The sequence below is a fragment of the Sardina pilchardus genome, chromosome 3, assembly GCF_963854185.1.
Source record: "Sardina pilchardus chromosome 3, fSarPil1.1, whole genome shotgun sequence".
Lineage (NCBI taxonomy): Eukaryota > Metazoa > Chordata > Actinopteri > Clupeiformes > Clupeidae > Sardina > Sardina pilchardus.
The window spans coordinates 38,259,185-38,269,184 of NC_084996.1; the positions used below are offsets into that span (position 1 = coordinate 38,259,185).

At 47.1% G+C, this 10,000-nt stretch overlaps 1 protein-coding gene across 1 annotated transcript in view; it reads right to left on the minus strand.

The window, feature by feature from the left end:
* Positions 1–3,688: 3,688 nt before the first annotated feature.
* spag9a (sperm associated antigen 9a) overlaps positions 3,689–10,000 on the minus strand; it is a 35,440-nt gene continuing 29,128 nt past the window's right edge. The window contains exons 22-31 of the mRNA XM_062533208.1: positions 9,768–9,963; positions 8,988–9,110; positions 8,006–8,086; positions 7,493–7,560; positions 6,973–7,121; positions 6,307–6,478; positions 5,513–5,626; positions 4,993–5,169; positions 4,312–4,455; positions 3,689–4,159 (exon numbers count right to left, since the gene is read on the minus strand). Coding sequence (XP_062389192.1) covers positions 4,041–4,159; positions 4,312–4,455; positions 4,993–5,169; positions 5,513–5,626; positions 6,307–6,478; positions 6,973–7,121; positions 7,493–7,560; positions 8,006–8,086; positions 8,988–9,110; positions 9,768–9,963 — 1,343 coding nt within the window. The 3' untranslated portion in view covers positions 3,689–4,040. The remainder of the gene's footprint in view (positions 4,160–4,311; positions 4,456–4,992; positions 5,170–5,512; positions 5,627–6,306; positions 6,479–6,972; positions 7,122–7,492; positions 7,561–8,005; positions 8,087–8,987; positions 9,111–9,767; positions 9,964–10,000) is intronic.

Consider the following 10,000-nt stretch of genomic DNA (forward strand, 5'->3'; position numbering starts at 1 on the left):
GGTTTTCACCTCAGCATCTTTTTCAACAACACACACACACACAGACACACACAGTGATGCATGCACCATCCGTTTGTGTTGTGTACATTCTCAGTCCCATATGTGTGTGTGTGTGTGTGTGTGTGTGTGTGTGTGTGTGTGTGTGTGTGTGTTATGTACGTGTGTGTGTGTAATGTACATGTGTGTGTGTGTATGTGCACCTGCTGGTCAGGCTGGACATGGCTGGTGGTTGACCATGAGCAATAATAACATCAGCACACACAGGACTGACCGTGGGCAGCAGATGACGCAGACGTAAACAGAGACAGAGAGAGAGAGAGAGATGGAGGGAGGGAGAGAGAGAGATGGAGAGAGAGATAGAGGAAGAGAGAGAGAGATGGAGGGAGAAAGAGAAACATGGAGAGGTAGAGAGAGAGATAAAGGGATCTGAATGAAAAGACAGAGACAGACGAGTGAAGAGACAAAAGACACATACCATAAAAGAAGAACTTATGTAACAGAGCACATGAAAGACTGACAGGAGAGAGTACACGAGGGAGGAGGACAAAGACAACAGACGAATCGAAGTGACGCCCAGCAAAAGAGACTCTCTCACATCTTTCTCTCTCAGAGCGCAGTACCCCCTGAGGGCCACAGGTGGCGCTGGTGAGGCGTGATGGGGAACAGGAAAGCGTTAATGTGCCTGATCCTCCCCCTCCCCTCTGTGTGTGTGTGTGTGTGTGTGTGTGTGTGTGTGCGTTGAAGCTCTGACGACAGCAGCTCGTCAGACGGACCATGCAGTCTGCCGTTTTCCAGGACAGTGCTGTGTGTTGCCTGTGATGTCATTTCATGGAAGGCATTCCTCCCTCCCCTCCACGTCCCTTGCTGTAGTGCAACGCTGCCACCTGGTGATGAATATACACTCATCATAACGGAAAGGGATGCATTGTTGCCATGCATCACATGCATTTGAACCATGTAGTATTTTATGGAGTCTCATACAATTCACAGTGGAAACCGTTTGTGATGCGTATGCTTGAGAAGTATTAATAGGTTTGTATAGGGATCCTTTAAAGACCCTGTGATTCAAAATCGGCGATTTGTTTGAAAACACTTTGCAAAGTGAAAGTTTACCCGATAATGATAACACGAAAAAGATTTATGAGCATTCATTAAAATGGAGTATATAGTGTTTTGCAACCAAACTCTTCAAACATTGAAGCAGCTTTCTTTCTTGTTGGTGGGTAGAGGGTCTAACTAAGGATTTTCTGTAAAAGTATCATCGGAGCATGTTTCTTTTGGCAGGAAAAAGTCGTGTTGCAACCGTCCCCAGTCTCCCCTACTGACTTGTGGAATTAGACCATTACACAGGAAATGGTTTCACACATTGGTCATTGGTTCCACATTTCACATTTCCTATTTGTTTTCAATTCTTCGGCTCTACAAATGAAAAGAAAGCCGTTAATCACGCCCTTGTGCCTTGCGCTTATTGCTACTTGCACAGAACTAAATCAAGAATCTAGAACAGAGTATATGCCTTTTCCCTCTTTGGCAGTAAATGTTCCATATGGAACCTTTAAAGGAACTAGGAACCTAAATGTGTTCCAAACACCTCCTGGGATGCTGACGGATTCTTGCTACTCAGTAAGGTGTGAGTTATGGCAGCAATAAAACACGCAGGCCACGAGAGTTCTCATGAGATTTTTAATAGACTGTTAAAAATAAGGCTATGATGCTGATTTAGCAAACATGGAAATGACAGGAGCCCGCAGCAGAGAGCACAAGTCACTCATCTGCTGTTAGTCACCCTGCAAGAGTCAACGGATCGAGTAATCAAATGAACACACACACACATGCTCTTTCACACACACACACACACACACACACACACACACACACACTCTCTCTCTCTCTCTCTCTCTCTCATACACACACACACACGCACACACACACACACACACTCCACTCACTCTTATGAACATGCCACTTTTTCACACACATGTACACAGACATGTCCACCCACCAAAAAAACAGGTGGCGACCAACAGGAGTTGAAAGCAGTAACATCACACTGCAGTGATCTCATAAAAAACTGACATGCATAGCTTTAGTACGATGACATGATGTAATGTTTCCACGTTCTACCCACACTGGTTAAATATGCCCACTACTTCAGGTTCATGATTCTGAGTTTGTTTTTTAAAGGTTGTTTTTCTTGTTATGACAACAGACGTGAACCACACCACACAATGGAATTTGGGTGTGTCTGAATTCATACAATATTGTTCTAGAATATACCGTTTTTTTGGAGTGTATAAAGTTTTACATTCTGAACCACCAAAGTTCATTAAGAAAAATAAATACTGGAATGGCAACAACAACACGATATGAAACATCATTTTTTTCCTTTTTTTCCCTTCTTCATATCAGTTAGAAAAGAAAAACAAAATAATTTTGCAGACAGGGTCTTTCCCCCTACCTGGTTGTTCATTTACAAAAACAGGAATCAAGCATCGGCCTTCCCACATAGTTGTAAGGGATGCCTCCTACACACACAGATTAAAGTGTCTCACAGAAAACAACCGATACAGAAACATAGCCCACCAGACTCCAACACGGATCATTCCCAATGAAACCATCCCGCAAAAAGTGGCTTCAAAGTCTCATAAAATGCACAGGTTACACATTTAAAGGAGGGTTTCTCAAAAGTAGATTAAGACGTTTGCAGATGCTCCCTTAGTGCTGTGGAGAACTAACTTAAGGTGCAACGTACAAAAGAAAACAAAAACAAAACAAAACAAAACAAAACAAAAAAACGGGGTCACACTTATATTCCCTTCAAAAGCAAAGCACATCCCTACAGTGTGGCCCCTGTGAAACAGACAGCCCATAGGAGTCCATGCCATTGCACAGATGGAACTGCAACAGGGGAAGAGGAACTAGCTAGGCTGCCGAGCAACATTATGTCCTTTGGTAACTCTGGCCTGCAGCCTTTCTGCATTGAGTTCCTAATGGTGGGGGAAGGACACGGTTATGTGCATGCTAACTGCTTCCTGACAGGCTACGTGGGGTTTTTTCCCTTCACGCTTGCTTCTTCTTCACAACGTTTCTAAAGTGCCGACTAGAAGACTGTTTACAACTTGACCGAGAGTCTCCACGCAATGTGTCCCTACAGGTCTACGGCAACGCGCACAAACATGACGGCAGCATACATATAAACAGGTAAACAAATAAACAGGTAAACAAACTCTGGTATGGTGGAGAGAAAAGTCTCGTCAGTGAGGCACAAGCATAAACACGCACACATACATACATACATACATACAGTACATACATACATACACGCATACATACACACACACATACATAAACACACACACATTGACACTGATACACACATATGTACAAAAATATGTTCTTGAGAAAACACCAGAGGGGTCGAATAAAGTAAAATATAAAATAAACATCACCAGCCGACTTCACTGTTCCCTTTTGTTTTTGTTCGGAGTGTACGCTACGTCGTTACGCCCGTCCCTGTCGAGTGTGCGGTATTAGACATGCCTTTATAGTAACTCCTATAACTGTACCCCTGGCCTGCAACCACAGGGCATTCTGGGAAACCAGAGCCAACCAGTGGGAGGACATTTCAGTGGACGGAATCCCCCCCCCCCCCGAAGCCCCCTAGGCCCCTACCTAGTAAAACGGCATGACGAGGCATCGACAGACCACAGCGGCCGTAAGGGAGAGTATGAATGACCATTAATAATCATAATAATAGTGATAATAACGCTCATAGTAACAATAATATCAGTAATAGTAATAACAATGCTAAAAGACAATGATGGTAATGAGGGGACCGTTGAAAAGGGGAGTATGTGTGTGTGTGTGTGTGTGTGTGTGTGTGTGTGTGTGTGTGTGTGTGCGTGTGTGTGTGTGTGTGTTTGTGTGTGTGTGCGGGCCGTGCAGGCTTTTAAGGGGCTTGTGTACTCTGTCGAACCCGAGGCCGAGGCTGGGGAGGGAGGGGGCGGGGTGTGTGGGAGTGGGAGGGCTGTCGTGGGGTCTCACTCGTCGCCGGTGGCAACCTGCCAGACGATGATGTGGCTGCGCTCGGTCTTGGAGGCGCCCTCCGTCCGCATCATGGTGGAGTCCAGAGGAGCGTCCGTGTCCTCGCCCTCATCACCTGGAGCACGGGGGGAGAGCGAGTTAAAAATCATATCATGTGTGAGTGCGTGTGTGGGTGTGTGTGTATGTGTGTGTGTGTGTGTGTGTGTGTGTGTGTGTGTGTGTGTGTGTGTGTGTGTGTGATGAATGTGGCTCTTCATAGCTGCTCACCCTGTCTGAAGTCGATGTACCCTTCTCCGCCGCTCATCACCAGCATGTTCCGGGGCAGCTGCGGCTTCTGGCCGTCCGACGCTGGGGCCTCAGGGTCCGCTGGAACCAGCTCCACACCTGCTGAGCCTGGGACCATCACCTCACCTGGAGACGCACACACACACACACACGCACGCGCACACACACACACACACACACACACACACACACAGAGACACACACACACACAGACACACACACACACACACACAGAGACACACGCACACACAGACACACACACACACACACACACATCTTGAGTGAAGAGTGGTGGGTGCTTGTGATGTAGAGGGAGTCAGTACGTCAGCTGCTGGTCTGGGATAAAGTAGTTGTGTCGATGCTCTTACAGATATCAGGGCCAATAGAATGCCACTCAGCTGTCATCTAACCAATCAAACCTTCTTTCGAGTAAATTTTTGAACTTTTGAACTTATTTCAGTACTTGTGTACATTGAATTTCCCCTTGGGGATCAATAAAGTATCTATCTATCTCTATATCTGTATTCAGACTGAGACACTGTCCCTTCTCACTGACACTGGCCTCTGAAGACCCTTCTGGTCCCTCATTAGGCACTGTGCGGTAAATGTCACGCGCGAGCCCGAGTGAGAGTGCGATGGCAGAGCGCCCATGTTAACACTGACCTGGCACCGCCACGAAGAACTTGACTGCGTCTCGGTGGCCATGGAAACAGAGCTGAGCGTGGGCCATGGAGCAGTAGGGCACGAAGGAGCCCGGGGCGCCACTGTCCGCGCTCTCGTCGCCGTAGAAACGGACGGCGCGGCCGGGCCGGCTCGGGGTGCCGCTGGCTGATTGGTTTCCTGGTGGAGAGAGAGGAGGACACGTACAGTCAGGCGCCCCCTGCTGGAGGAGTGCGGAACATAAAAAGAACCCCAAAATGGAAGTGAAATGTATCCAAAAAAAGTGTCTAAATTATGAGCTAAGAGTTATACTAGTAGCATTAGCTTTGGTTTAACTAAATAGGCAGCTACCATGAGAGCCAGTAAAACCAAGACAACAACTACAGCCTCAATCAGACAATTTTAAGACAATCACATCACCACAACTGAGGAAACAAAAGTGACTGAGTTATAAATAATCGCGTGTGTGTCTCTGTGTGTGCGTGTGTGAATGAGCCCAACTCCTGTGCCTCTGAGTTCTTACCGTCGGAGAGGGGGATGGAGATGATGACGCCGTTTCCTGTGCCCACCCACAGCCGACTACAGGACACCATGAGCGCCGTGATCCTCACGAAGGAGAAGCCCAGTCTGCCCGTACCTGAGAAGGACAGCAGCGGCTCAACCAACAGCTACAGTACCAACACAGTGACATTTCTGAAAGACTTGACATCATATCAAGGCATTCAGCATGTATCAGGATTGCATAGCAATGTTCAGTATATTGTGTTTAAAAAGCAATCTCACATGGTTAAACTACTTTCTTCACAGTTATCTCTTTGTGATGATCTGAGGTGTTTAATTTAACTGGGGTAATCTAATCTGGATTGGAACATTAGGTTGTGTGTTGTTACTGTGGATCACATGGTTAAGCTACTTTCTTCATAGTAATCTCTTCATGGTGATCTGAGGTGTTTCATTTAACTGGGGTAATCTAGTCCCAGTTGGAACATTCGGTTGTGTGTTGTTGCTGCGGGTGATGAGGGTGTCCTCCTTACCATTACATTACTGTACATTTAGCAGACACTTTTGTCATCCAAAGTGACTTAGAAATCTTGAATTTCCCCTTGGGGATCAATAAAGTGTCTATCTATCTATCTACAGTATCTATCTATCTATCTATCTATGTAGATGTCAACTATATTATAAGGGTAATCCCGTACTGTCATTACATTGTTCCCGGAGCAACTTGGTGTTAAGTCCTGGTGGAAGCCGGTAATTGAACCGACAACTTTTACGCTAGCACAGCTCCTTAACCACTACACTACCACCGGCCCTTACCGAGCATCTTGCTGACGTAGGGCTCGATGTCCACGTCCTGCAGGTGCTGGAAGGTGTGGGCGTGGAAGAGCCGCAGCGTGGAGTCCAGTCGGATGGACACCCAGATGCCGTCCCCCACCCATGCCAGCTGCCGCACCTGGCTCTCCTTACGAGGGTGGGCATCGAAGGATTTCTGCAAACAGGAGAGAGAGGCTAAGCAATGACACAGCACTGTGCTACAGCACCAGAGACACTGTGTGGTAGGAGCAGGATTCACCCAGTCTCATGTGTCTCTTTTTAGAGTGCTTGGCCAAACTTATATGTTACATCAAAAGAGGAAAGAAGGTCACACTTTGCATACAAACGAGTTTATTGTACAGACGCGTTTCGGCTGAGGAATGCGCTAAACCGAAACGGGTCTATGCAATAAACACGTTTGTATGCAAAGTGCGGCCTTTCATTTTCTGTGGCGCTCCAGCAGCACAAAGCTCCAAAGGTCCCCTAGCTTTACCAGATGCTGTGGTTTTGAGCATTAGGTTCAATCGCAACTATTTTAGTAATCCCTATTTTCAACCTTCTTGGGGACACGGGTTGTGCAAAAAATTCGCATACCAATTGTGTTTGCTACCTCAATAGAAATGCAAGTGAAATTGAAGACTAGAATTGGAATTGAAGAGTCATGGTCACCTCTATCCTCATGGCCTTGGGCTGGACGATGTAGATCTTGTTGCGGTAGCCGCACCACACCTTGTCGTGGACCACCGTCATGCAGCGGATGGAGTGGTGCGGCCGGCCCAGGTCCAGCAGGTGGTAGTTGGTCAGGTCCCACTGGCAGTCTGCAGCAGGGATAAGTGCGCGCACACACACACACACACACACACACACACACACACAGTAAGCAACACAAAGAGAGGGAGTGTAGGGAGGGATAAAGAGAGGATGGGAGAGAGGGAGGGAGAGATAGAGAGAAGAGGGAGAGACAGAGAGGAGGGGAGATAGGGAGGGAGAGAGAGATAGGAGGAGGAGAGAGCAAGGGAAAGATAGAGAGCGAGTTAAAAATCATATCATATGTGAGTGTGTGTGTGTGTGTGTGTGTGTGTGTGTGTGTGTGTGTGTGTGTGTGCTTGAAAAAACACACAAAAGCACAAACACAGGAGGTCTGCTACAGTGTCTACATAAGGGCAAGACAGTGGAGTCAGGTCCTCACCTTGTCCTCTGTGGAAGATAGCCAGGGTCCCATCAGACAGGGCGACCAGGACCCGGCCTTTCACATGCCTGCAGAGGGGAGAGCCAGCACAGGCATATCAACACATACCCCCAAAAAGAGGACCCAAAGCCAGCAGTTTAACAGGGAGAGCATAACTAGAAGTGCAGATACACGTGTTTAGATGAAATATATGGTCTCTCTGCACTGAGGCTATCTTTTATTTATTATGATGTGATTTATTATGTTACACTATAAAACATGCAGACAAAGAACTCACCCAAAGATATCTCTTCTATCGTCACATATCTCTGATATAGATGCCTAGCCTTGCCCTGTATGTAATGTTGTCTGTGTTGTCTGTCCTGTTGTCTTGGCTTGGCTATGTACTGTTTGTAATGTCCTACGTATTCATATTCGTTCTCTTGTCAGTGTCCACTTAATAGGTCAGCACCTGATTCAGGGGCACAGTTCCACTGGCTGTTGGGGTTTGGAAACAGTGTTATTTGAACTTACACAATGTTTAAGATGGAGTCTTTCAGCTTGACAGCATGAAGGCACTTCCTCCAGCGCGCCACCGCAGAGTGAACGTACAAACTGGGAGGGGAAACACACACACACACACACACACACACACACACAGATTAGTCAGACTACTTATGAACCAAGGGATGACCAGTCACCTCCGAGATCTAAGAGAAGTCCAGTTTGCCAAATAAAAAACAGACAGACTCTCTCTGGAAAAACATGCAAAATCAGATCAATCAGACTACTTATGAATCAAGAGATGGCCAGTCACCTCAGAGATCTAAGAGACATCCACAGTCAGCAAGCTAAGAGCCAGGACCCCCCCACCCTCTCTGTCTGGCATTAGTACATTTCAGCATAGACAAGATCTTCATAATGTGGAGAGCAGCACGAGTATTGTAAATGCCTAATGAGGCCCTAGTTTGTTTAGTGGGCAAAGTCTGGCAGCAAGCAAAGTTGTTGAGCATGAAATACAGCTGTCGTGTGGCATATGGGAGCATTGATCTCACTTATCAATGTGTGTGCTTCAATGTCTTGCCCTACGGTGTTAAACTAACAATTCGATTTTGTCTAGTTATTAATTAGGTTTAGTTAGACTTAAAGCGACATTTACACCAAGAACAATAACGATAACTATAACCATAACGTTAAAAGCGTCCACATTGAGCGACGATAACGATACTTCCCTCTTCGTGTTAATGAATGTGAAATGCTAAAATGTGAAGGGTTCTGATTGGCTGTTGGCTTTTTATCATTCTCAAAATCGGTCTGAAAGTTATCCCCAACGATATAATTCTTCATGTCGTTACCGTTATAGTTTATATGTGAACGTTATCATTCATATTAAGAAGAGTGATATTTGCTTATAGTTATCGCTATAGTTATCGTTCTTGGTGTGAATGGCCCTTAAGACTTTGCCCGCCTTTAAAAAGAGGGCCCCCTGGTGGTCATTGGGCTGAATGCACCATACCATCCGTTCTGGGCGCCCAGCCACATGGTGGGCAGCGTGCTGCTCATCCTCTGGCTCTCGTCCGTCACCGAGTCGTGCAGGCTGGAGTCTGGGGAGCCCCCGTCAGCCTCCTGCATCACCTCCCTGGGGGCGAGAGAGGAGAGAGAGGGATAGAGAGGGAGAGAAGGAGGGATGGAGAAAGGGGAGAGAGGGACAACGGAGAGGAGAAAGGTTGTGAGGGGAGAAGGTGAGGAAGCGAGAGGGAGAGGAAGCGAGTGAAGCCAAGGAGGATAGAGGGTAGATCAGAGCGAGATGGAGGGAGAGAGGGAGAGGAAGAGACCGAAGCCAAAGCATCAGCTGAAGTACAGCAAAGCTTATTTTTCGTATTTACCATATTTTGACAACCTCAGGAAAACACTGAATGCAAATCCTGAAAAGAACAATGGCACAACTGCAAAACTTACATACATGTATGAAATGAAAAACGGTACGGCTTCTAGAGGGTGTTTGCATGCTTATAATGTACATGTAGCCCATTGCCGGGTGTGTTTAAAATGAAATATGCTGTCCCTATCCAGATACAGAGATGTGTTAAAACACAATGCAAGTTGTGTTGATTTTGACACAAGCTGTGCTATTTTCCACACACATTGCATTGTGTGACAAATAACTGTTGTCCCTTATCTGTACACAGAGATGTGTTCAAAACAAAGCAAGCTGTGTTGTGCTCAACACGTCCGCTTTGAGAGTGTGGACTCTGCGGTGGTTCTTTAAGAGTGTGGACTCTGCGGTGGTTCTGACCTGGCCCGCGTGTCGGTGGCGGAGTTGGGCTCGTTGGGCTGGGCGCCCAGCGGGTCGGTGAAGACGTGCTCCGTGTAGATGCCCGGCTGGCTGGGCTCCGTGCTGTGGCCCTCCTCCTCGTCCTCCGTGGCCTCCGTGGCCTCCTCGGCCGTGGGCACGCCGTCCTCGTCAGGGCTGGCCTCTCTGGACAGACCCACTGCAGCACAGGGACACCCGTGAGAGAGAGAGAGGCG